Source organism: Myotis daubentonii, chromosome 10 (genome assembly GCF_963259705.1).
Source record: "Myotis daubentonii chromosome 10, mMyoDau2.1, whole genome shotgun sequence".
Taxonomy (NCBI): domain Eukaryota; kingdom Metazoa; phylum Chordata; class Mammalia; order Chiroptera; family Vespertilionidae; genus Myotis; species Myotis daubentonii.
The window spans coordinates 65,917,086-65,944,532 of NC_081849.1; the positions used below are offsets into that span (position 1 = coordinate 65,917,086).

At 43.2% G+C, this 27,447-nt stretch overlaps 1 protein-coding gene across 4 annotated transcripts in view; it reads left to right on the top strand.

Annotated features, from left to right (window-relative positions):
- The window catches only part of CREB5 (cAMP responsive element binding protein 5), a 407,945-nt gene extending 387,998 nt beyond the window's left edge, over positions 1 to 19,947 (top strand). For 2 of the 4 annotated variants that reach the window (XM_059712651.1, XM_059712649.1), the window contains exons 8-11: positions 38 to 361; positions 4,789 to 5,019; positions 12,515 to 12,623; positions 13,545 to 19,947. In XM_059712651.1, coding sequence (XP_059568634.1) covers positions 38 to 361; positions 4,789 to 5,019; positions 12,515 to 12,623; positions 13,545 to 13,708 — 828 coding nt within the window. In that variant the 3' untranslated portion in view covers positions 13,709 to 19,947. Of the gene's footprint in view, positions 1 to 37; positions 362 to 4,788; positions 5,020 to 12,514; positions 12,624 to 13,206; positions 13,236 to 13,544 lie in introns of all 4 variants that reach the window. The other 2 variants (XM_059712652.1, XM_059712650.1) reach the window with 2 other exon arrangements.
- The last annotated feature ends 7,500 nt before the right edge of the window (positions 19,948 to 27,447 follow it).

The following is a 27,447-nucleotide window of genomic DNA, read 5'->3' on the forward strand; positions in this document are numbered from 1 at the left end:
CTGACCTCAACTGTCCCCTCTTGTTTTGTTGTTTCAGAGGCTGAAGGCCGCGTTGACTCACCACCCTGCTGCCATGTCAAATGGGAATATGAACACCATGGGACACATGATGGAAATGATGGGCTCCCGGCAGGACCAGACGCCGCACCATCACATGCACTCCCACCCGCATCAGCACCAGACACTGCCAGCCCATCACCCCTACCCACACCAGCACCAGCACCCAGCTCACCACCCCCATCCTCAGCCTCATCACCAGCAGAACCACCCGCATCATCACTCCCACTCCCACCTTCATGCACACCCAGCACATCACCAAACCTCGCCACACCCACCCCTGCACTCCGGCAACCAAGCACAGGTAGACCCTTTTTGTGATCTCTTCCCCCTTCCTGTTAACAGTACAAGCTCTAAAGGGGGGTCATGGGCAGCAGCTTTGTTTGACCAGCCCTGATGTTCTGTCTGACACTCTGGGAAGCTTTGTTCATTTCCTAGGAGGTAATGGTTACCCATAAAATACTACCAGATCATAGTTTCTATAAATAATACAGTAAATTTTAGCTCTAAACTCCAACGACAAATGTAAACTTCAAGTTCTCCAAAATCTCTTTCTGCAGTGTGTTACGAAGTTAACCCTAAAAATGTATTATCAATGTGAAGAGTAGGAAGAATTTAAGCATGTGAAGAAAGGTGTGGGTAAAGAATGAGAAAAATAGGTTAATGCTAACTATGGTTCTAGCTACAGTGCTTCAAAACATTATAAAGACTCCATTTTGTCTCCTGTAAAATGGAAGTTAAATACAATGGGCAATATTCTAAATAACATTACATGCTAAAAATCTAAAGAGTAACAATTCCAGGCAGACAAAGAGGCTCGGTAATGGATGTCGGGGCATAAGGTGCTGTGTAAATGGTGAAGAAAGGTGAGTCATCCCGCCCACTGTGAAGTGCGTTGGAGGAGCGGACAGAGAGCCAAGCTCTGTAGATCATCAGTTCAAGAGAAGGGCCAAGTCCCAGGGGGTGGGAGTCACCAGGAGTGGCTAGAAAGGAAGCCAGCATTTAGACTCAACTGAAAGAGAGTTGGGGGACCAGGCAGACATTATGTCACCCAGGCCAACAGGAGAGGCGGGTCCGTGTACCCAAGTGAGTTTTAGTAAGTGGATGAGGGGCATGTTCGGAGCATGGCTAGCCCTAGACACTTTGGATCTTCAAGCAGGATGACCTTTGGCAGTCCCCTCCACCCATTCCACTCTGCCAGCTTCCAAGCAGCTGGGTCAGAATGGTGTCCGAAGCTTAGGACCGCCAAGTAACACTTATTCATCGTCTGCCTCTGGACCTCACACTGGGCAGCTTCTTGAGCTCTTGGATCCCCTTCCCTAACACACACCAAACCTGGACAGCCATCCACATGGCTGGGTCATCCACAAGCTATTCAGTAGATACGCTGATGTGCTAGATAAGCTTACTTTTGCAAAGGTTCTTAGAGGTGTTCAATATAGCAAATGACAGTGCAGGCTTTGGAGAAAACTTCCATTCTTTGCCCACTTTACTTCCTCCTCTGGTGGAAGTGGTCAGATTAACCTCCCTAAGCCTCAGTCTTTCCATCTGCAAAATGGGGTAATAATTGACTAAGCTTATAGAGTCTTAGGAGCATTAAGTAAGCAAATGTCTGCAAAGCCCTTAATACGGTTTTCATTACATGTTGGCCATGATTACTTCTAAAGCCAAGGAATGTGATAGAAGTTGAGCAAGAGTATAGCAATGAAATACTATCCAAAGCACCTTTATAGTCAAATGTCCTAGCGGGACATGTATTTAGAAGGGAGAAAGAAAACTATAAGGTCAAAAATAGGCAAGGAGATTCACATGTGTACTTATTTTTTAAGGGGAAGGATAACATCAAATTTTGGTTGTCTTGGTGTACAGACAAGTTTAACAGTTCCATGAATATAAAAGCTGCTCATTAACTAATTACCAGTTAGCCAATTGCTCTCCATTTCAAGTAAGCTTATATAGGCCAATTATACTATATGCAGTTAGTTCATTGCTATTATAATTAGATGCACAAACAGTTGTTTTTTTAGCCTATACTAAAAAGAAAAAATCCAAGTTGGTCTTGTTAAAATTTGAACAAGATCATTTAGATGGTATTAAAAATACCACTCTTAAACTTGGCTAATTTCTGAGAGCTTGTTGTATTGCTTAATTGTATGATTATTATCAGAATAGTAGGAATAGAAGTTTATTTGGGGTTTTGTTTTTTTTTAATCCTCACCCTCGGATATTTTTCCATTGATTTTATTTTTCTTTTCTTTTTTTTTTAGACTGACAGTGGAAGGGAGAGGAAGAGAGAGAGAGCAACAGCAATGTGAGAGAGACACATTGATTGGTTGCCTGCTGCATGTGCCCCAGAGTGGGAACCACGCCTGCAACCCTGCAACTGAGATATGTGCTCTTGACCAGAATTAAACCTGCGACCCTTCAGTTCTCGGGCCAGCGCTCAAGGAGTATGTGTCCTGGAAATCAAGTGATAATAAGATGGGGTGGTGAGCCCCACCACTGAGCCAAACCAACTAGGGCTGAAGATGATTTGGAAAAATTCTTTTTTAAATCACAATTCATTCTCTTTGATCAAAATTTTCATAGCATCAATACCAACAGAAATCCATTTTTTAAAATAAAGTGATAGGTAACAATATTACCAGGGACACAAATCTGGCCTTAGGGTTGAATTTGCAATTTCTCCTGGATTTTGTAATTCTCTTGAATGTAAGGATGTGATTTCAGAGTCCTCGTGTCACTCGTTGGCCAGGAGAAATTTATCCTAATTGTAGCACACCTTGAACCCTGAACCTGGACTGAATCTGCAGCCACCATATAACTTACCCCTTTCGGGGAAGCACAGGAAAAGTGTCAGACGATGGCTGGCCCACGTGGCTCAGTGGTTGAGCATTGACCCATGAACCGGACGGTCACAGTTTGATTCCCAGTCAGGGCACATGCCGGGTTGCAGGCTCGATCCCCACTAGGAGGCAGCCATCTATGATTCTCTCTCATCATTGATGTTTCTATCTCTCTCTCTCTCTCTCCCTCTCTCTGAAATCAACAAAAGCGTATTTTTTTAAAAAGTGTCAAAGGATAAAGGTTGGTTAGAGTGGGAGAACATAGTATTGAAAAAAGATCCCTGCAGTGGAAATTAAAACCCAGTTTTGCCTACTTGAGAGTCTTATCTAGAGACCACTAATTCACAAAATGAAATGGTAAAGGCAGAAATAGCCAAGGTCATGAGTTCCCTCTAATGCTTTGCTTTGTGGTGATAGCTCAGAAGTTAACATCTGAAAGGACAAGAGCTAACCCTTTTCCAGTAACAAGGACCATGCCTTTGTATCCACTCAGGTGGGGTAATACCTTAAACAAGTTATTTCCTTATTCCTCTGTGATGGGGAGAAAAGGAATCAACAATAAAACATTTTAGAAAATGTCTTAGCTTTAAATAAAATTACCAAGAGGCAGTCCAACCTCAAGCCCGAGCCTGATGCTTTCGCAGTTAGTCATACAACGTTTGATAGATTTTGGGATTGAAATATATCACCAGCAGTCAGCTGATGTCAACCAGTGGCCGTTATTAGCACAATTACAGTCATTCTGATTGATTTCAATCACAGGGTTAGAATGCGGTGGAAAAGGTTGATGGAATTCACTTTTAAAACTTTTGCCTGTTATTTCAGCAGGTTAAATGTCCCTTGAAAAACAACTTTATAGATATTACAGCCTTAAGCTGGAGTGACTGAGAAATGGGGGGGGGGGGGTGGGGGAGGAGAAACACCCTTTATTGAGAATGAAAAAGGGGAGTGAAGAAAGGGTTAGTGTCCAGAGACATAAAGAGTCCGTGGTAGAACTTTCACTGGGCACTGTGTATCAGCCTCATGGAGGGAATAAACCTGTGTATGTGGGGGTCTCCCACACCTTAGATGTGGCTGAGCCCCAAGCAGATCTTACAGGGACTCTGTAAGCACAGTAAAGCGTTTTAATAAAGTGCTTTGCCACTCCTCGGATTTCCTTATAATGGCTGTAAATGGGGAAGCACAACAGTCCCTCCCTGTCACACCACGCAGTGTATAAGAGGGCTCAGTGCTGCTCAATGCCTACTTGTAAAGATCCTGCTTCCCAATCGCCTAGAAAGGCCTCCTCTGACTCCTCCGCCTTAGTCACACCCTGAAACAGTGAACACAGGATTCCAACTGCTTTTGGGGGTTCACGGGATCTTCTGAGGGGAGTGACAGTGGGATGAGGTCCCAGAGCTGTGCCCTGGGAACAGAGTTTAGCAGCATTAGGATGACAGAAGCTCCCGACCTGTCCAGACGGGGTTGTCCGCTGACGACAGCAGACTCTCCATATTGTGACACTAACCCTGACCTCTTGGTGCTCACCTGCAGCCGGACCCTGGCACTTTACCATTTTAAAACATACCTTAAATAAAACAGTTGCAGCACCTGAAGGAGGAGAAACAATGTGTCCCTCTGCCAGGGTTCAGCCAGTGCCTGTAGGGGAAAATCTGTTTGACTATCTTTTCACAAGTCATCAGTTTATCTTGACAAAATATCATGCAAGTAGCTCAGTGGATGCTTTTGCTTTCTGTGAGCTCAAGAGCTGTCACTGTTCACTTAACTCTTAGAAAACCCGTTTGAGATGCTACTAAAGCCATGGACTGGGCTGGGCTTTGCACGTCAACCCCGGCTTGGATGGCTGTTCCCTCCCCAACCTGTCATCCCTCCTTCTGCTTCCCAGCAGGTTTCACCAGCCACACAGCAGATGCAGCCAACCCAGACAATACAGCCGCCCCAGCCCACAGGGGGGCGCCGGCGAAGGGTGGTGGATGAGGATCCAGATGAGAGGAGGCGGAAATTTCTGGAACGGAACCGGGCCGCCGCCACCCGCTGCAGACAGAAGAGGAAGGTCTGGGTGATGTCACTGGAAAAGAAAGCTGAAGAACTCACCCAGACAAACATGCAGCTTCAGGTGCAGCCACTGTCCCTCTTCTCAGCCCTCAAAGGCCCTGTGTGCACATGGCACTTCCTGTCCCTGCAGCACTCGTTGCCCCGAGCAGTAACACCACACATCAGCCCACAGAGCAACAGGCTCCCTCCGCCAGCGTTATTCATTCGGGACACTGCAGAGCACAATAAGCCATTCAGTTTTCCGTCCGTCTGCCTGCAGAGCTGTAGGAGGGAGAACCTGCCCCATAAGTCACAGAGCTGGGAGCACGGGCTTCGAAGGGTCCCACTCTGGCTCAGCAATTACTTGCTGTGTTTACTCTCTCCAGCTCTCAGTTTCCTCATCTATAAAATGGGAAAATAACCCCATAGAGTTGCTGAGAGGAATGAATGAACTAATGTGTGCAAAGCCATTTGCCCCGTGCCTGGCACGTCATCAATTTTCCACTTTTACAAAGTCACCAGTGAGGGGTTGCTTTGGCTAACACGGGAGTATCTCTATTTTTGTTTAAAGGAGGAAAGGGAGGTTCCAGTTTATTATTTAGCCTAAAAGAAGAGACATGCTTCTCTCTCATTTTCAAACTTGAGATTTTAATCCTGCACGGTTTGTTCCTTCCAGGGGTGGCTCCCCTGGGGACATTTTAGAGGCCACTTCAGGAGCGCTTTGAGAGAAGGGTGGGAAACGCCGGGGCCGGGCTTCTCCGGCAGATAGGCGCTGTAGAAATGATGAGTTCAGGGCATTTGCTCGGACACAGAAAGCAGCACTCTGTTCACAGCAGGGAAAAGCACTAAAGAGGTGTGACCAGCAGTCCAGGGGCAGAGCCATGGGTGATAGCCCAGCACGTCCAGGAGCTGAGAGATGGCTGAAGAGGAGGGAAGGAGAGGAAGGCTGCCCCAGCGGGGGAAGAGCTGTTTCTCAGAAGTTCATAGGTCACCTTCCGTTCCCATACCAGGTTCTCTGTGCATCCTTAGAAAGGAGCAATTAGGGTGCCAGATCCCCAAAGCCTTTGCGTATACAGTTCCATGAATGGGAATGACCTTGGGGCATCCAATGTACAAGGTGAAAATATACAAAGAAAATTTGGGTGATACATGGACTTAATATCATAATTCATGGATGTTCACTCTTCCCCCTAAATGTATCATTCTTTGTGTGATAGACATAAGAACCTGAGAAACATGTAGAGCAGATCTGAGGGAAATAAAACAATAATTATAATTATTCCTCCCAATATTTTATGCTATATGAAGGTGGGGGCTATATCTCATTGCCTTCCCCCCCACCACCTACCTCCCCATTTCCAGCCTAGTGTCTCGTTAGCATGGTGAATTCTGAGTGTCTGCACTCAGCATCTGTTGAATAAGTGAATGCATTCCCTGTCTCTGGAGTGCCCCAAGCGCTGGCTGCCTGGCCACTTGGCAGGGATGCGTTTGAAGGGAGTGGAGCCACAGTGGGACGGCTGGACTTAGACACCTCGAGAGCCTCCAGCCTGCGAATCTGTAATTCTAGAACCTGGCAGGCACGGTAGCATGCGAGGAGGTAGAGCGTGGACAAACACTCTTAATACTCATAGTACTCATTTTTATTTTATGTGTATTGAAAAATGTCATTAGAACATCAAACCTTCAATTTCACAAACCCTATTGGTAAGGATGAGGCTAAACCATTACAAAATGAGTTAATTCGTACAAACATGTAAAGTAAATAAGAGTCCTGGTGGATGTGGACCTAGCAAATATTACAGCCATGGTGCCGCTCTGACCAAGGGCTGGGAGGCCTTTAAATTTGCTACCAGGTCTGAGGTCTGCAAGAAGACCGTGAAAATCTGCAGGGTTTCTGTCTTGACAATGTTGACTTTTGGGCGCGGTACTTCTCTGTTGTATCCTGTGTGTTGCACATGTTTTGCAGTATCCTTGATCTCTCCCACTGGATATCAGTAGCACCCTCTACCCCACCCCCCATTTGCGACAACCAAAAAGTCTCCAGGTGTTGCCAAATGTCCTCTGCGGGGGCAAAATCGTCCCGGGTTGAAACCACTGCCTTCGACGAAGGAGCCAGCTGGCATGGATCAGATGCCAACAAATGTTTAAATCAGTTTCCACTAAAATGAGTCCTTGCAGAATGACTCCAGGCATTGACTGTGGTCCTGGAGCATGAGAACACGGAGGGTCCCAGCAGGGAGCCAGGGAAAGTAAAGATGCCATGGACCTCGAGGCCAGATGTGTTCATGATTTGGCCAGATGCATGTAGATTATTGCTTTTACAAAACAGATAAGGTACATTTACCCTTTATGGACCCTAATCCATGAATTTTTACATTTCTTTAGGGCCAGCATGGCTAATGAAAAGAAATGTTAGAATTCTTGTCCCTGAAAATCAACCAACCAACAGGTACCAAGATTTGGGGTTGGTGAAGCAGTGCCCACGGAAGGGGCTGTCTCTGAAAAGCCTGCCTTGTTGATGTTTTCCAGCCGCCGCTTGGTTCAGAGGGACAGAAACCACACCGTTGCCTTTTTCTGTGCTGGTGGGTGCTCTGCCCCATGCCTTGTGACGCCGGAGGGGGTAGCAGATCCCGCTACCTCTGAGTGACCCTTTCCCTCTCAGTGGACCTTTGTCAGAAGAAAAAGGTGTCTCTCTTGACGCTGGTTCAGTGAGCCAAATTTTAAGTAAACAGAAATGGAAGGTGCTAAGCAAACAAACTCCAGCCAAATGGAATATCCAAGGTCTGGATGGCCAGCTGCCACTTTTGAGTTGTTTTCCAGCATAGAACCTTCTAGTTAGGTTGCAGAGTTTCAGATTGGAAAAATCAGACCTAAGAAAACAAAGTCAAACTCCCAGACCTCATTTCCTTGCCTCCTGACACATCTCTACCCAAGAGGTCAGCGCAGGTATAGAATTGAGGGAGATGGGAGACACCACCCAATCTGACATTTTGTTTAGGGAGAAACTAAGTCTCAGGGGACGTGACGAGCCTTCCCACAAGTCACACAACCAGCCAGTAGCAGGATGAGGACCCAAGTAAGTCTTCTCTTGACCTAATCCCTCTTGCTCTGTGACCTTTTATTCTACAAAGTTCTGAAACTAAAGATACTCACATTCTTTTCTCTGACAGAGTAGCTAAGATCAGCTCTAAATTCCTCAGCTGCTGATGTGGGGCTCCGTGAGTAGACTGTTTGTGTTCCATGCATGATATGGAAATCATCTGGTCACCCACTGAAATAATTGCTTTTCTCTTTTAGTACAGAGACACATGGCCTAAGTCGCTGCTGAAATTTTAGACACATGAGCCCAGGTTTGGGACTTGGCAAGAGAATAGGCCAGATGGGAACTGTTGCTTGACAAATTGAAAGTCCTTTGTTTCGGAATGAACCAAACCTGGCTTCAGCTAATCTACAAAAGAAGTGGGGGAGGGGCTATATTGCAGAGCCCATTTTGATTTGATTTGATTTTTTTGGCACAGACTACTGTTTGCATCAATACACATTCTGGGTTTATCATATTAACAGAATGATATCCCCCAAGCTCAAAACTGCAAGTGTAGCTTTGAGGCACTTCTTGGAGTGCTATTTAAAGTATATTATTATAGGATTGAATGTCTCCATAGGGGGCGCTACTTCATCCCAAGGCAGCTGATGGATTTAAAAACAGATTAATCCAATAATATTTCGTCTACCCTCTTACAGTCTCTATTTAAATGGCTGACTATTTCAGTTAGCAGGAAACCCAAACCAGCTAAGATGGGCTGATTTCAGCAGGAGAATCAGTACTGATTAGTACTACTCTGCTTTCTCAAAGTACTTTTATATGAAGACCTTACACTATTATAACCTACACAGGGAGTCAAAAAGAAAAAAATGGTGAGTTGCCTCAATTTATAAAGCAAGGTAACTCAGAGTAAGAAAATGCCTGCAGAGGTCCTGGTTTTTATTTCCCTAGAGCTGCAGGCCGCATTGATTTCTTTCATGAATTTCAAAACATTTGCTATCTGGTTGTTCTCTTTCTAAATGAATTCAAGGTGATTCTACTTATGTTACCTTGGACGGCTTTTTGTTTAAAAGAGAGTCTGGTATTTGTGCATTTCCTACCTGTCAGTCTATCGATCCGGAATCTGTAGGGCAATTATGCATGTGCACAGCATCCACTCTGCTTTCTCCAGGGCAGCCAATCTTGACATTTCATATCCCGCAGCCTCCATCATGGACTCTGATGAAGGTTCTATACACTCACAACAATACACACACACACACACACACACACACACACACACACACGGACACACACGGACACACACACACACACACATACACAGACATGGACACCAAATTCTGCATTAAAGAAACTATTAATGTTGCTTTGGAATCTGATAAGATTTGGAAGCATTGGAGGTGCTACAACTGGCTACCATAGAAAATATGAGACTTAAAAGATAAGCATGTTTGAGAATACCAAAAGTAGTTAACTAACGACTAAACAGTCAAGATTGAGTTCTTCATTAGATTATTAGGCAATTAACTTTCTCAATAGAAGGTAACACAGAAACACTCATAGAATAAGGAACTACCTTGCAGGAAAGAGCTAGAGAACTAGTCCAACCATCTTGTTTTACATTTGGTTGGGGAGGCAGCTTGGGACGCCAAACCCTATTATTCTTAACTTGCAGTTAAGAGTTCCTTTTCCGCTGGAAACTTGCCCCATGAATTTCTGTGGCCATTAGACTTTTATTTAATCCTTATCAGCATCGTAATTATGTGTGTATGGGCTAGACAAGAGACTGATTGTTTTTCTCTACCGAGAATATTAATCGCCATTCATTTCTCAACCACAACATAGCTACTAGTAAATAACATAATTACTAACACATTACGTTAAGAAATATGTCCATATCCACATATATCTTTAAATGATGGCCAGTTGTCACAGTACTTTCCCAGTTCCCACATTTTTACAGACCTTCACGACTCCTAGGGCCTCAGTTTCTATACTTAGAACATACAGATTTATTAATAAAGTGCTTTGCTCTCTACAGACAAAAATGCCATTGCAGTCATATGTTCTGTACGGGGCTTCGGTTATAGGCAGGGACACCACATGTGCATAGTGGTGATTCGTGCTGTTTTATCGTGGCCTCTCATGGAAGCAAAAGGTTTATTGTGAAATGATTTGGGGTGTGCCAACAACTGTGGGCAGTTAGCTCCTTGCACCTGCAGAAACCCAGAGAACGGAATTCCAAGTGTTTTCCTAAGGAAGGGGCAAAGAGCACTCCGTGCCTGGGAAGTTGGGAAGTCGAACCTGCCTAGACAGGGGACTGCCCAGGGCATCGTGGGGGAAGCAGTGGAGACCAAGATGAAGCTTCTGAGAGGGCCACAAAGTGGAATTTTTTCTTTCTCCCCGAAGCATACGAAAGCAAGAAAACCCTGTTGTTTGGTTTTGTTGGAAACACTTTCCTTATTTGTTGTTTCCTAGGTCACAGAAGGACAGTGTGGGTGGACACACTAAAACTTGGAACTTGACTCCACTTTCTTAGCACCTTTGTCTGCATTACCTGTGGCTGAGAGTTTCTTCTTGGGGGGCAGGTGTCCAGCAGTTGTCATTTCAGAAAGGGGTCATTTCTGTATCCCACTGAGAGTTATGTGACAGTTGGCAGCTGGGCTCGATATTCACACATTTAGATTTCTTTTTCTCCTTTTCAGTTTTGTTTTATTTGTTGTTTCTAACCCGGAGCTGCCTTCTATATAATGATCTAGAAGTAGCTTTCTTTACACATGCTATTTTAAGCAGAGGGGTAGCTGGTACAAGCAGGGGAAGCTGTCTGAATTTAAATGGGCATGAAATCAGAGAGGAAAGAATTCGTGTTTAGGGCTAAAATAAATTGTCCTATAAATAAAGTTGTCCCACTGACCCCGGAATTGACAAGGGTCACTTTTGGTTTTGACAGGGTCCCTGATCAATCACACTCATTTGGAAGCAGGAGGTAAAATTCACCTTGCTGACTGTTCTCAGATTTAGGAGCAATTTTCCTGTGCCATGAAGTGATTTATTCATTAATAATGCTAATTTCTTCCATAGATCTTTTTCTTTTTTTTGTAAATTTGAAAGGGAGTAAGAAAAGCTCTGAAATGAGATTTTTTTGTTATTTATGTTACTCAACATTTGATTGCCTATAATGTATTTTGCTAATGAATGTGGAAATGGGAGGTATTGTTTAAAACAAGTTTCAAAAAAAATTTTTAATTAACTTCTAGAATCCCAAACTTACTTTTCTAGGTGATAAATACATGCCTAGAAAGCCAAGCTCATATTGAAAGTGTAGCTACAACTTAATGACAGCAACGTTAAAACACCTTTCCTGTGTGCGTGTTTCTTTAACGTCTCCTATGAGCTTAATGCCTGGCAGCCACTAATGAGCACAGGCCGGAGAGAGGGTGTTAGGTATCACAACTGTAAAATGGCTTATTTGAGATAGTGCTATGTTTCTAGTTTACTTTTATCAAGTGGAAGCACCTTGGAACCAACCATCTCTTCTAAGTATTTGTAGGCAATGGTGCCAAGTAAATTATTCTGCAAAGTCATAGGCTTGTCGTTTGAATTACCACATTAAGTGGAGATCTAAGGCACGTATTTAAGTGAATAAGAAAAATTCACATACAAACCACAACACCCTGCTGATGGCGGGAGGTGGAAGGGGCGCAGAGGAAGACTTTATAGACTGAAATTAGCCAAACTAATTAATGAACCCATGAAATTAATTCTATCATGATCCAGAAGTTCATGGCCCCATGCCTCCCTGGGCTGACCTCACCCACCATCCAGGACCAAGATTTGCGCCAGACCTCCATGCCTCCTGCTAAGTGGGCGTCAGGCAGGGGATGTGCTCTGTTGAACTATAGCCCATTTGGAACTTCGGGGAAATCTGGTGGTAGATTGGTCGGCTTATCCTGAGGGTATTTCAGATGGAAGCCCTACAAGTCTTCCCATTACATCACATTCACCTTCTCATCAACCTGACCTTGTCAGACAGTGTGAAGATGATAATTACCATAACTAAATTTTATTGTGTGCTTACTATGTGCTAGGCATTGTTCTGAGTGTTTTACATCTACGACCTCATTTAATCCTCATGACAACTCAAAGAACTTTGTGCTGCTCGGATCCCCATCTTATAAACAGTGTTACTGGAGCTCACTGGGTTACATCACAGCCTGGAGTCCCTCAGTGAGTGTAGAGTGGAGATTCCCACCCAAGGAACCTGGCCCCAGAGTAAACCTAAGCAGTGGACTCTGCACTTTTGCTAGAACCCAGCTCTTGAATGGAAACCTAGCCTCTGCAGAAAGTCCCGGGAAAACGTGAGGGCCAAAGTGAAGGCAAGCTACACATTTCCAGGCAAATCCTGTTAAGTAATGTTCTTAATGCCATTCAGACATAACAGAAAAGTTCACCAATTTCATTGTTGGAAGTGCACGGGGCCTTAGGTTTGTGTTCACTGGTCTTCTCAACCTGGCTCTCCTACGCCTCTTTCCAGAATGAAGTGTCTATGTTGAAAAACGAGGTGGCGCAGCTGAAACAGTTGTTGCTAACGCATAAAGATTGCCCAATAACAGCCATGCAGAAAGAGTCGCAAGGATATCTAAGTAAGTCATTGACTTTCTTGCTGTTTTTAATGTTCAGTATTTCGCTTCTGATTTTGCATTCAATTGTATTGAAAGAGCAAGAGTAAAGTGTAGGTTGTACATCCAGGCAGACACACTAGAACTCGGATGGCTACCAGACAATGCCACCAGAGGCAGGCCTCTTTTCTAACCCCCGAGCATCATCATGCCCACCACCTCCCGATAATTTCTGGCTAGAATTCCCCTGGCATTTCACATTGTAAAACCCTACCAAATTCCAACTCTGCAACCAGTAGAAAAATGGCCTGCTGGCGCCCAATTACCATGGGCTAGCAATCTTCCAGAGAAATCCATGGGCTGGCAAGCAGGCCTTGGGTGTATCACATCCAATGCCTCGGGATACACAGCATGTTATTCACTGAGCTAAAAAACTGGTGACCTTGCCTCAGTTTATCAATACATAAAGTGGATCCCTTTTCTTAGACCCCAACTTCTGCAGCTGGAATGTCAGTATATTGGTTAACTATTAGTTGAGTAGGGGGGAGGGGTGGGAGGTGCAGGGACTCATGGCTGAAGGTCAATTTATTTTCAAATAATTTTTTAGATTGAGCAACACAGAGTCTCCCACCACATGTGAGTATTTTTCCACATTTGATGTATGGACGGCTATTTGAAAATACCAGGTGGGGAACGTCACATCCCGAGACTCAAACACATCGAACCATTCTGCTGATCTAGAAAGCATGGCTTTGCTTGTAGCTCTAAACTGGGAAGGCATAGCTTTGTGACTACCGTTTAAAGTTCTGAAATTAACCCCCAGGAGAACATGTGTGAAAACACTTCTATTTCTAGTAATCGTCTAGTAGTATTTTTCTAGACTTGAGTAGTCCACAAGTCACCCAGGAAAGAGCTATATTGGGGTGTGTGTGTGTTTTTTCCTAGGTCCGGAGAGCAGCCCTCCCGCGAGCCCGGTCCCCGCTTGCTCCCAGCAGCAGGTCATCCAGCATAACACCATCACCACGTCCTCGGCGGTCAGCGAGGTGGTGGGAAGCTCCACCCTCAGCCAGCTCACCACTCACAGAACAGACCTGAATCCGATCCTTTAAAAACCAGGGCTCAGACCTTGCCTCCAAGAAGAGCTGCCGCGTCCCATGCGTCCTTTCCTTGAAGGGCATTTTTAGAATTAACTCAGACCTGGAAGACTCCTCAGCTCTTCAGAGACTGGCTTTCGTTTTTACAGTCATCATGGAAATGTTGTCTTTTATACTTAGTTCTATGAGAAAAAAGGGAGTTATGCAATTACTATCTATCAGCTTGGGAAATGCTTTGGTGCTTTTCTCCAGTTTTCTGGTACCAGTTACATGTTTATAAACTGAATGCTTTCTGTATATAGTCATGGTTTCATTAGCAGTCCAACCCTTTGCCTGAGACATTGACTCTTGTTAAGCCGCAGCTTATAGCCAAAATGAGGCATGCTTAGATGTCAACAGATGCAAGGCAACTGGGTGAGATGTCTGATGACATCATAGTCCGTGTTGAGCTTGTGCTGTGATGTCACCAGAATCCCAGATAAACACAGAGCCTTTTCCACAGCTTTGTTTCTCTTACTATAAAAAGCGTAAGATCCATTGATGTCCAAATAACGCCACCAGGCATCTCCGCACTCCTCCTGCTCCCCTTGGCCCACTTCCTCCAATGCCCACTTCCTTCTCCGTTTCCACTCCTTGCTGGGCTCCCTGTTTATATCTTTACTTTCTTCTGCTTTATTTTCCCCCTTGAGCATTGCATGTAAAGAAGAAAATAATGTTTAAAGAAAAAAATAAAAGCAAACCTCAGCAATGTGGACCTAGCCATCACTTCCCTTGCCCTTGACCCGCAGCTGGAGTTCATTCAACTCATGCTTCTTACAAAATAGTAACCAGGAGATGTTTAATGTGCCTGATTTAATGTTTTTAATAATCAGAGCAAATAAAAAGTGGCTTAGCCATAGGTGAAGCACTGTTGAGTGCCAGCTGTGGAGACACTAGGGAAGGGAGCCGTGTAAGCCTCGATTGTGAAAGTCCAAATCATGATGCGAGGCTAAAACATCACACCCTCAAATCACAGCTGGTTTTATATGGCCTGTCTATAACGTCAAGAACCCATGTACTATATAATAATTCAGAAGGGCTCTATTCACTACACAAATTACATTGTTCAATCATCAGCTACTAATAGCCTAAGATTTATTGTTGTGCGTGTTTTTTCTTAAGCCTATGGAACCAGCTTTGCTGTTCTGGTGGGTGAAAGTAGATGAACTAGTGGAGGAACAAAGAGAGAAAGAAAACCTAATGTTCCATTGGGGCACTTCCCGCCCTCCCACGGCAGTGAAAGAAAGGACCCCATGGACATGGCTACTCCACTCTCCTGAACAATTCTGATTTACATTTTCAACAACTTTTGTGGAATTGCCCATTATACAAAGCAGATAGTTCCAAACCACAGTTGTGCCTCCTTGAATCAAGCCATTCTACTGTGCTAATGTTTTAATATCACATCTCACAAATAACCAGGCTAATGTTTCTCTTTAGCAGTCTAGACAGGTGCTGGTGTTTCATCTCCATTTGAATGCTTGACCTCCTAACATGAGTGAGTGAGTGTGTGTGTGTGTGTGTGTGTGTGTGTGTGTGTGTTCATGGGATTTAAAGGAATAGTATTTTACAAAAGGTGTAGCTTTTATAAGAGTTCAGAAAAAGGAAGGACGTGTGTGTTTTTTCTCTCACTATAGTGTAAGAATCTATTTTGGAGAAAAAAGAAAATATGAGAGTTGTGAAGCATGATTTTTATAACTTCAGTTTTATCTACTAACTTACTTTTTAAATCAATATTTATCAACAATCTTTTCATGTATGCAGTGCTTTCGAAAGAAACTTTTGAGTATCCAGTGAAACTCATGACTTGGATATATGGTCTAAAAATCAAAGCAAAAACAAACAAAAAAAAAAGAAAACAAAAAAAAAGGAAAAGGAAAAAAAGAAAAAATGTAAACAAAAAGGATTTTCTATTATATTTTAGACGAACATATCATTTTTAAGTATTTTAAATACTGAATTCAAAGTTGTTTTTTGTTTTGTCTTGTTTTGAATCCCAGCAGTAACAGTTGAGTGGTTTAACCTAACTGGCTTCCTAAGAAACATTGAAGATTTAGCTAAAAAAGAAGTTAACGTTCTTATCTCTTTATTGAAATGAAAAATAATTTTTTCATAACTCCTGCCTAGGACTATCTATGTGTCCCTCTACAAAGGAAAAAGAGCTCATTGAAATGTTTGTTTGGGGTTTTTTTAAATTTTATTTTTTTGCTTTAAGTAAACAAAAACTTTTCTTTCTTTACTGCATGCATAGCACTTATGAAATGGATTTTTAAAAAATCCACTGGTGATACCAGAATGTCCAGGGAGTGGGTTGTCACTAAAATTATGGTTTACTGTTGTTCCACCTCTTGACTGAAATATTTAGTTGCTAAACCCGAAGCCTCTGCAGTTAAGAACTTGCCTGAGTTTCCTTAATTCAGCAACTTGACAGTTTGACTGATGTGCATTATATATCGCTCAATTATGTCTGTTCTTTATGCTAAGTAGGCGAACCAGCCACACGCGTTGGCCAGCGGGCCTCCGCGTATAATTAGGAGGAACCGTCTTCTTGTGACACGCAGGGCCGTTCGGTGTGTTCATTAGCAATGTGGAAACAGTCAATGGAAGATGCCAGCGCGCTCTCGGGGCTGGAAATCCCAAACAGAAAGGCTCATTGGTCGCATCCAACACTCGGCTTATCAATATGAAGTGATTTCCCTTAAAGGCCCAGCTTTCTCCGGACTATGGAACGATCAGTCCTCCCTCTTGCCCTACACTTTTTGCCAATCTGGGAAAATGTCTTTCTCCCCCATTCTTCTCTCCCACTGAATTACTGGTCACCCCTCCATAATTTCATGAATCGGTTGCAGCGATCTTCAGAGCATTCACCCAGAGGGCTCTGCAGCTCTGCCTTCCTCGCTCCCTTGGCATATTTTTATCGGCAGGATGTGCTTCTGAAGTCACTGCCAGCCTACCTGGAAATTTCTACTTTTTTCCTCCCCTGCCTTTTGTGATGTGAGTTAACACCTTTGAAAAGTACACCTGGTAGTGTTTCTACCCGCTGAATCCTCCCCGAAACTGAGGCATCCACATCTGAATTGTTTCTCCTTAACAACATAGGCAGGCACAGGTATGGCGGAAATCCTAGCCTTGGATGAATGCACTTGTTTCAAAGCCAGGTGTTAGGTCAGAAGTCTTCCCTATACCCTCCCACCCACCCTGCTCCCACCTCCAAGTCAATGTCCTTAAGTCACCATCTCAGCACAGGTTATTGGAGCCGGTATGTGCTGTCACTGCGTGGTTAGCATGAGGGTGACTGACTTGGGGCAAATGCTCCTTGGAGCCTATTTTGTCAAACGCAGCAAGTTCCCAATAGAGGGGCATCAACGGTGAATGTTCAGGTGGTTGTTGCCTGTTAGTGAGGCACATTTGAGTGTGTCTGTTGATTCGTCATTTGAAATCTTAAACCAGCTGCAGTGAAGGACCAGCCCTGGGCTGGGGGTGGGGTAGGTTAAGCTTCAGTAACAGCTATAAATCTAGCCATTCGGTTAGACTAGAATGTGCTTTCTGGTTAATAAAGATCATCTAAGAAAATATATATGTATGTATGTGTGTATACAGTGAAAGTCAAGGACCAAAGCAAAATTTGAACAGGAATCTATTAATTTAGAATTTTATAAGATATTTATTAATAAATGTTATTTTTAAACATTCCATTTGAACAGTATTCTTCTGTAGGATCTACTTGTTTTTAAAGTATTAGCTCATAATAAACTACTCTAGTGTATGTAGCCTCATTTTTCAGGGTTTCAATGGCTGCGCTCCATCATTTGGTGGAAATGTTTGCTTGAACCTCTTTGCATAGAAATATCAAGGATTATTATTGCTCTGTGAGTTATTTTTTTAATCTGTGTTCTGAACAGCTTTTTTAAAATAAAAAACATCCCTTTGTGCATGTGTAAAGTAAGCTCTCCCCTTTAGGGAGCACAGTTCAGCTAAAGGGAATCAGTAACTACAACTGGAACACTTTCTTGTAAAAGTGTAAAAACAACTTCATCTCTGCGTCTTTCCACCCCACCCCAATTTCCCAGAGTGCTTTGCACTATTCAGCTCTCTCAGTGCTCTTTGTGTCCCTTCTCAAACAATGCAGTAGCTTTAAGCCACTCAAAGCCATTATGCAGTCTATCTGAGAAGGAAAAGGAAACAACCCATTTAAATTTGAATAAAACTGTGCCTATGCGAACAGTAGCAATTTAGAACCTCTCTTCTGCTTAAAATAATTTATATTTTAAAGTTGCACTTTAGCTTTTCTGATCCCTTTCTCTTGTTCTCTCTTGAACCTCCACCTTGTCCTCAAGCTTGCCTTCCCTCTTCCCTCTTCACTGAACCCCACCCCTTCCTCCGAGGCTCTGAGCTGCATCATTTAACATACTTTATGTAATATTTGCACCAGGTACATTTGCGTGTGGTCCTAAGTAGCCTAGCGAAGATGTGCTGCTCACATCACCTAGATGAAGCCTGATACGAGAATGCGCAGGAAAAGAGCCAGTTTATACTCTACCTTTATTCACAGCATGTTTTTGTAAAGTGTTATATTATGCAACAGATGTGAGGCAGCAGCTAAGCTACACTTAAGAATTTTCTATCTTATCCTCCGAACCAAAGTGTCCTGAACGAGCAGGAGACTGTTGTTGTGCGCATCATGGTGCACAATGGACTGTTGTCCTAGCCATGGTCTCTCTGAGGCTGCTGAAATAGCAGTGGTCCTTTCTAGTCCATTCCTAGGTCTCAAAAAATGCAACGTTGCCTTGTAACAAAATTAGGGACAGCGCCTTTATTTTACAATTGTAATCTAAGAAAGGACAAGAAGACACTGAAGCAATAAACTTACAAGTAAACTCCAATACCAAAACAAAGAAAAGAAAAAATAAACCTTCGCTCATCGTGTTGTGAAAATAAAAAAGTGTATGTCCATTCAAAATATTTTACTATTTCTTGTGGAGTTTCTCAGTGATGTAATGCTTATAGCCAAATTGCTTAAAGAGTGTTTATATATTTTTTCCTTATAAATTGTCTATTTTTAAATAAAAACTATTTAACCACACATTGAAGAGGGGGGTAAGGCCAAATTGCCAGCATTCGTTTCAAGATGAATATTCTTCCGCGGCGCTCTGATACCTTTCCAAGCTTATCATCAGAGGGAACCAATCATTATCAGCCATTCAATGTAGACCAACTTACAGTATCTAACTCAGTAGTAGTCAGGATTTAGAAAGCTCTTCTTAAGCCATTTGAGAATTTCTTGCATTGAGTTTCATATTATAGAACTTTATAGAACGCTTGTTTCTACGGAGTTATGGTAGCCTCAGGACAGAGAATGTGGAGCCTGAATGAAGTAGCTTTAAGTGCATCATTAAAGTCATATCACACTAAGCTCCCCAGGCTGGTGCGCTCCTTTAGAATGCCAGTGCTCTGGACACTTAGGAGGTCAGAAAGGTATCCCAGTGCTGAAGTGGAGGGCATTCAGAGAAAGGACCCTTGCCAGCCGGCCAGTAAAAAAAGAAAAAAAAAGGACCTACCTACCTACCCTCTTTCCTTCTACGTTCTGCTAAATCACACCTGCCTCACAGAGAGAGGGCTTCTGCCTTTGAGGCTTGTCTGGAAGAAAAAATAAGCTTTGAAATGTTCTCCTTGGGGAGGACATGGGGTTTGGGATCTTCTGGAAAAGCCCAGAAAAAAAAAATGGCTTGGTTCAAACACAATATTCCAGGGCAATTGGAATATAGATATTGTGCAAAACTAGAATTACAAGAGAAAAGTTTAGCATTGTACAAACTAAGTGTTAACTAAGGAAGTCCCCCCCCCCCCAAAAAAAAGGTGCTGTCACTTTAAGTTCTAGACTGGGGGGTTGTTTGTAATTGTAAACAGCAAAGCATTTGTGTTCGTTTGTCTATTTGTAAAGCAACCACCTTCCTTACTGGAAGGAGAAAACAATTTTGGGGTACATACCTGTAAATATTTGCTGCAGCATTTAATATGTTTAATTTTATGTTAAGCTTTTTGTTGCATAGTGAACACATTATTGTTACCAATGGACAATGAGTTCATTAAGACTGTTCAACTAGGTCAGATTTTTACATCTCTTTTTAGCAAGAAGAGACAAGATTTTGTGCATTTGTACAAATGTTAATATCACTGCAATTCCAATATAATAAAGCACTCAAATGCAAACAATATACCTACCCTTTGTATGGTGAAATTTGGGCTCGGGGGAAAACGACGTCTATTCTACACACGATCTCATTCATGCCTTGTAAGCCACGACTTAATCTCTCAGGGTCACTATTATCAGGGACAAAAGAAGGTGAGACTTTCTCCTTCTCAGACCATCATGACACTTCCTTCCACTTCCTCTTCCATCCAACTTCCCAACGGAGGCTGCCAGGCTGACTCACTCACAGTGGGTTGGCCGTCCAACTCAACTTCACTTTGGGGTGAGCAGATTTTAACAGTCAAGAAATGCAGCCAGCGTAAATTCACGTTCAAGTTTTATTTAGGAACCAAGAATCACAGGCTGGCTCCTCAGGCAATCAAATCCTGGAGTGGTTTGCTTGACCTCCAGGACATTTCTCCAGAGGAAGCCTAAGGGTGGTCTTAGCCCCTTTGTGCATGCCCATTTCTAGATATCCTCCTACTTCCTTCCTCTTTCTTCCTCTTCTTTGTTCTCATAAAACTGTTCCTTCAGTCCCTCTCCTCTTTCTCTTACACTAACTCTCTGCTCCATCAGCACAGCGAGAATCCAGCCATCATTTTTCACCTGTTACTTTACTGTTGCAGCTCCATCTAAGCTGCCAGCATCTCTCTCCTGAATTATTGCAATGTTCTCCTACCTGGCAGCCAGAGGAAGCCTTTGAAAATGGATGTCAGACCTTGTCCCTCCACTGCTAAAACCCTACAAGGACTCCTCCCCTCATTCGGAGCAAAAGTAAGTTCCTTACCACCAACTCCCACAAAGACCGTACCTGACCCCCCGCCCCTGTTCATTCCCTGAGCTTATCTCCTGCCATTTTCCCCCTCACACCTCTCCAGCTTCATCAATATCTTTAAGGTTCCTCAAATACTCCTTGCACCATCCACCTGAACACCTTTGTACATGCCGTTGTTTATTCCTCTACCCAGAATATCCCTGCCCCACCCCACCCCACCAACCCCCCACCCCCGCCAAAGTCGGCATAATTTACCTGTCTCCCTCTCAGTTAAGCCCTTCCTGGCCATCCTATATGAAATTATATCACCCTCCCTCTTTATTCTCCTGTCTTGCCCAGACTATGTTTTCCACACATTCCCACCATCTAACACAATTTACATCTAGTTGTTACGTTGAATTGTCTGTCTCCCCCAAGTAGAATGTACGCTCCACAAGAGCAAGGGCATTCTCTGTTCTGTTCACCCTTGTGACCCAAGACCTGGAACAGTGGATACACAATGGGCGCACAAGAAACATCCGGGGAATGAATGGTCTGCCGTTTCCTTTCTGTTTTCTCCAACCCATCCCCCTGGTCCTGTGGCCATAGGACATGTCCTCTGACACCTCGCCTGACAGTGAGACAGGATATTTGAAATCGGGACAGGAACAACAATTTGGGGAGGAGGCCGGAAGTGATTGCTGTTCTAGTGGCAACCCCATCTGTTACATTTACATTTAAACCACGCAGTATTCTCACAGTCCCCAAGCGAGTCTTTCTAATGCCCATCCCACACTCATTTGTAATTTCAAAGCCATTACAATTGGTTAAAAAAAATTGTTCTGAGCCCACATTTACAGTTTGCAGAGAGACAACTTTAATCCTTGTCCTATCTTCATCCCTGGGTGTCTCTGGATCTTCACAATGTCCTTTTATCTGACACTTGCTCTTGTAGTTGGTTATTGGTTGGTTACTGGATCACCTTTTGCTTTACATATTTTCTTATCCAATAAAACCAGTGTGTTTTTTTTTAAATGAAGATAACCTGCTTTGTGGTTTGGGACCTGAGGATCTTCATTATGAGACCATAAAATTGTGGAGCACGATGGGCACCCCCCTTTAAAGTAGTTGAGCACAAGACACTGTGTGAGGCCTGTTCCCATAGCAGTAATGCTGACTTCATCAAAACAAGCATGGGAATTAGGCTGCAAAAGAGAAAAAAATACTGATTTTCAAAATATAAAGAGAGTTCCAAATTTGTATACCTCAAAAGCTACTGCCTTTCAGCAACTGTAGATGGTTGGATGAATTATAAGATTTAAAAAATAATCTTTTAGGAGTTAGACCTAGCAAAACATCATCATCATAACATCATCATCATCATCATCATCATCATCATTGAAAATTGTGATATTTAAACTTGGGAATTAAGTCAGAAAGCTTTTTGTCACTAAGGTTCATCTTTGATGTTGTCAGCTACCGTGTTTTTGCTCACATCGAATTCCCTGTACCAAAGGGAGGCTGACTCATAGCAACTGTCAGGAACCTCCCCTATATCTTTTGAAATCCACATTACTACAACATGGACCCAAGGGGTTGACAAGGACTCCCATAAGGCATCTGTACTTTCTCAGGAAAAGATCTGCCTAAATGTTTGTTTAAATGAATAAAAAAAACGAAAGATCCTGCCTTCACAACATAGTCCAATTTCTCAATACTCCTTTTTTATATTGATACATTTATTTATTTTTTATTTTCATTGAATTTATTAGGGTGACATTGTTTAATAAAAGTATATAGGTTTCAAGTGTACAATTCCATAATACATCATCTAGCAAGGAAATTATTGTGAATATTTAAACATGATTGTATTGCATTTACACAGGATAAGTTCTTGAGCACCTTAAGTTTTGTATCATCTATGGCTCTCCCTTCCCTAGCCTTTCTGTCTTTAATTTAATCTGGCAAGCATTTATTTAGCACTTACTGTGTGCTAGTACTCTGAAGGGCACAAAGGTGATCTAACCAAGTGCTGGCAGAGGATGCAGAATAATGATTTTCTGAAACCAGATGGACAAAAGGCCAGGCATGTTTGGGTCATATGCTGGGAAGATGGTGTATCTAGTGTGGCAGGAGTGAAGGAAACTGAAGCAAGACGGCAGAGGTCTAAGGAATTTAAACCTTAAGCAACAGACAACGGGAAACCATCAAGATATTGAGGCCAAGTGTGGTCTGAGAAACAAGTTAATGTTATAATGTTTCCCGGTTTGCAAAGTGCTTTCACATATTCCCACTCATGTTGTCAGCAAATTAATTATGAATAGGTACCAAGCAGGTTTTAGCTAGAGCAGTGGTTCTCAACCGTGGCTGCACATTAGAGTTACCTGGGAATCTTTTTAAAATCCTGATTTCTGGGCCTCATCCTCTGGAAATTCTGTTTCTTTGTTATGGGGTGGGGCCACAACATTAGTAACAAAGAAACAGAATTTCTGGAGGACGAGGCCCAGAAATCAGGATTTTAAAAAGATTCCCAGGTGATTCTAATGTGCAGCCAAGGTTGAGAACCACTGAGTTAGAGGAACTTTCCTGCCTTCAGAGTAGCAGGACAGAACCTGGGCTCTGGAATCAAACTGCCTGGCTGTTGCTGGGCTCCACTGCTTCCTAGTTGTCCGACCTTGGGCAAGGTGTTTAACCTCTCTGGGCCTCAGTTTCCTTATATGCAAAATGGGGATAATAACATCTACTTCATGGAGTTACTGTAGGGATTAAATGAAAAAAAAATATGACCATATTTTATATATACACATACATATATACACACTAGAGGCCCGGTGCACAAAAATTTGTGCACTCAGTGGGGGGGGGGGGGGCGGTCCCTCAGCCCGGCCTGTGCCCCCTCTCAGTTTGGGACCCCTTGGGGGATGTCCACCTTCTGGCTTAGGCCCACTCCCTGGGGGATCAGGCCTAAGCTGGCAGTCAGGCATCCCTCTGGCAGCCCAGGAGCCCTTGGGGGATGTCAACTTGCCAGCGGGAAGCAGGCCTAAGCTGCAGTCTGACATCCTTAGCGCTGCTGAGGAGGCGGGAGAGGCTCCCACCACCAACACTGTAATGGCAGCCGTCAGCCTGGCTTGTGGCTGAGCAGAGCTCCCCCTGTGGGAGCGCAGTGACCACCAGGGGGCAGCTCCTGCATTGAGCGTGACCAGTCACTCCCAGTCGTTCTGCTGTTAGGGTCAATTTGCATATTACCCTTTTATTTTATAGGATGGTTGTATCAGTTCTCAAAATATTGCCTTGTGATGTTATTTTTAATCTCATAATTACTATTACTAATAGATATTCCACATACATATTACATATATACATATTTTGCATATATATTATATATATATATATTATATATATAATTGCCCCCACTAGAATTAAGATTCATAAGAAAAGGGTAATCTATCATGCCCCAGTGTCAACTATAGCACCTGGCATATAGTGGCCACTTAATAAATATTAGTTAAATGAATGGACTGTGGAGGAGATGATGCATTTTTATTTTCCTCTTCAGCAGTTGTGGGGACCACCTTTCCTAGGCCCACTGTAAGTAGGTGGAACCAGGGGACATGCTGTGGCCAAGGGAAAGTGCTGTGGCCCCTAAAACCTCTGAGGGATCCTCCAGACTCTTCACTCCCCTGACAAGGCTCTTGCAGAGGATTCAGAGGCCCTGGAGGATGAAGAAGCACCATTTGAAAGTTGCCTGGATCCTTGAGTCACTGTATGTAGAACAGACAGGTGCCCAGGAGAGAACAGAAATAAGCATGTTGGAGTTTGTAAAAATAAGAAGTGACCTTCCATTTTGATAACCCACTGAGATTTTTTTCTAGTAGCAGTTTACCTAGTCTGACTAATGCAAAAGGAAGGAAGGAAGGAAGGGAGGGAGAGAGGGACGGAGGGAGGGAGGGAGAGAGGGAGGAAGGGGAGGAAGGAAGGGCATTTACTTTCATGTTTTTGTCTAATGGGAATTAGCAGTAATAGCAAAGTAGGACTTAGGAAAAGAGGAACCTTCAGAGAGAAACTTTCTCATTCTACAGCAAGGATCAGAGGCCCAATGTGGTTAGATAACTCATTCAAGGTCACGCAGTGAAACTGGACACCAGGTATTCTCATTTCTAGGCCAAAGTTTTGTTTTGTTCTTCCTCTTGGCCCCAATGATTTTCTATTTTATTTTTCCTGGTAATTGAATATATTACTGTCCTCCAAATTGAGTCCATAAGTACAGTTAAATAAGGAAATTATCTTTTATAATAAAACAGAAAAGGGAGAGGACATTTAACTAGACCTCAAAGGTAAGTTAAAATTGATTACACACTGATCTATTTTTTAGTTCATTCAAATGAATATCCTCCAACCGTGTCCCAGTTACGTGGCCTAATTTGTGTGTCTGGGTAGGCAACCTGTCTCTCCAATCCCAGGCACTTTGGATCAGGAGGTCCCGTTACTACAATAGTCTCTAAATCCAGACACTGTGCGTTAGACATCAATGATGGGATGATAAGACTCACTCAGCTGTACCTGGGCCACTTCTTGACTAAACCAAAATAAGATTAACTAAGAAGAGATTAAAATATTTAGATTCACATGAGAGAGTTTTCAAAACCAATCCCCCAAAGTCACTTAGCTTTCTTTCTTTCTTTCTTTCTTTCTTTCTTTCTTTCTTTCTTTCTTTCTTTCTTTCTTTCTTTCTTTCTTTCTTTCTTTCTTTCTTTCTTTCTTTCTTCCTTTTGTTCTTTCTTTCTTCCACAATGTCAAAGCTCTTCTGAATTACAGAGAAAATTCATCAGGGACAATAAAAGTAAAAATTGTCGATGAACAAAGTATTCAGAACTTTTTTCAGGTGCACATGTCCCATGAGTCGGTACAACAAACTTGACACCAGCATTTCTAGGCCTGAATGTTGCTGTCACTGGCTGTTTCATCTGGTATATTCACCTCTAAGGGCCTTGGTTAGTGCATCTGTAAATCAGAACAACACTGAGGTGTCATGAGGTATTACACAAGGGCCAGCACAGTGCTCAGGACATGTTTGTTTTTCAAAAGTGAGGCCTTTAGACTAAGAAACTTGAACATCCCCTATGCTAGCTACAAAACACAGTCACTGGATATGTTGACTGCAACAAAAGGTCACAGACATTGCCAATCCCATGGCAGTATCCAGATCTATTTTTTTGCCCAACATGGATGCTGAAAACCAGCGAGTCGGGGTGTGGGGGGGAATTCTGAGAGGGTTCAGAGAACGAACCTTACCTGATCATCCTGGTTCTTGAAATGCCATTGACGTCACAGCTACAACGTGTCCTCGGCTGCTGGTTCACAGCTCGATAGAACACGCTATCTCCGTCTTACCTAAAGCAACTCCCCTTGACCCATGTTTTCTCCTGGGTTACAAATAAGCCGAGAACCCAGGCTGGTATCCTCATCAGTGCCTTAAATACATAAGATGCTCAAAATGTATTAAACGGCCCTGACCAGCAGCTCACTGGGGTTGGAGATACATCAGGCATTGAAAAGGACTGAAACTGTGCAAATAAAGAAGCGGGCTTGTCAGGCAAAAAGAATCACCGGATAACATTCATTTCCTAGGCTGGGGGCTACCGGTAATTCAAAGACACCCATGGGAGTCAGCACCTGCTTTGTCCTCTTTTCATTGTTGTGGTCCAGGGTAGAGGGGAAGGTCCAGAAAACGAAAGGTGACTACCAGAAGCCAGGTTATAAGATTCACTTGAGCCGAAGCCGGTTTGGCTCAGTGGATGGAGCGTCGGCCTGCGGACTGAAGGGTCCCGGGTTTGATTCCGGTCAGGGGCATGTGCCTGGGTTGCGGGCACATCCCCAGTGGGAGATGTGCGGGAGGCGGCTGATCGGTGTTTCTCTCTCATCGATGTTTCTAACTTTCTATCTCTCTCCCTTCCTCTCTGAAAAGTCAATGAAATATATTTTTTAAAAAAAACTTAAAAAAAAAAAGATTCACTTGAAAAATGAAGTCAGACTGACAACATAGCAGAGGAAAATGTGGCCTAATTTATTTATTTATTTTTTATTATTGCTTAAAGTACTACAAAGGGTATTACATATGTGTCCACTTTTCCCCCCGCCCTAGACAGTCCCCTAGCCTCCCCTATCCCCCAGTGTCTTATGTCCATTGGTTATGCTTATATGCATGCATACAAGTCCTTTAGTTGATCTCTTACCCCCTACCTCCTGCCCCCCAACCCTCCCCGGCCTTCCCGCTGCAGTTTGACAATCTGTTTGAGGCAGCTCTGCCTCTGTATCTATTATTGTTCAAAAGTTTATAATCGTCTCTATTATCCATGAATGAGTGAGATCATGTGGTATTTTTCCTTCATTGACTGGCTTATTTCACTTAGCATAATGCTCTCCAGTTCCATCCATGCCGTTGCAAATGGTAAGAGTTCCTTCCTTTTTAGAGCAGCATAGTATTCCATCGTGTAGATGTACCACAGTTTTCTAATCCATTCATCTACTGATGGGCACGTAGGCTGTTTCCAGATCTTAGCTATGGTGAATTGTGCTGCTATGAACATAGGGGTGCATATATCCTTTCTGATTGGTGTTTCTGGTTTCTTGGGATATATTCCTAGAAGTGGGATCACAGGGTCAAATGGGAGTTCCATTTTCAGTTTTTTAAGGAAACTCCATACTGTCTTCCATAGTGGCTGCACCAGTCTGCATTCCCACCAGCAGTGCACAAGTGTTCCTTTTTCTCCA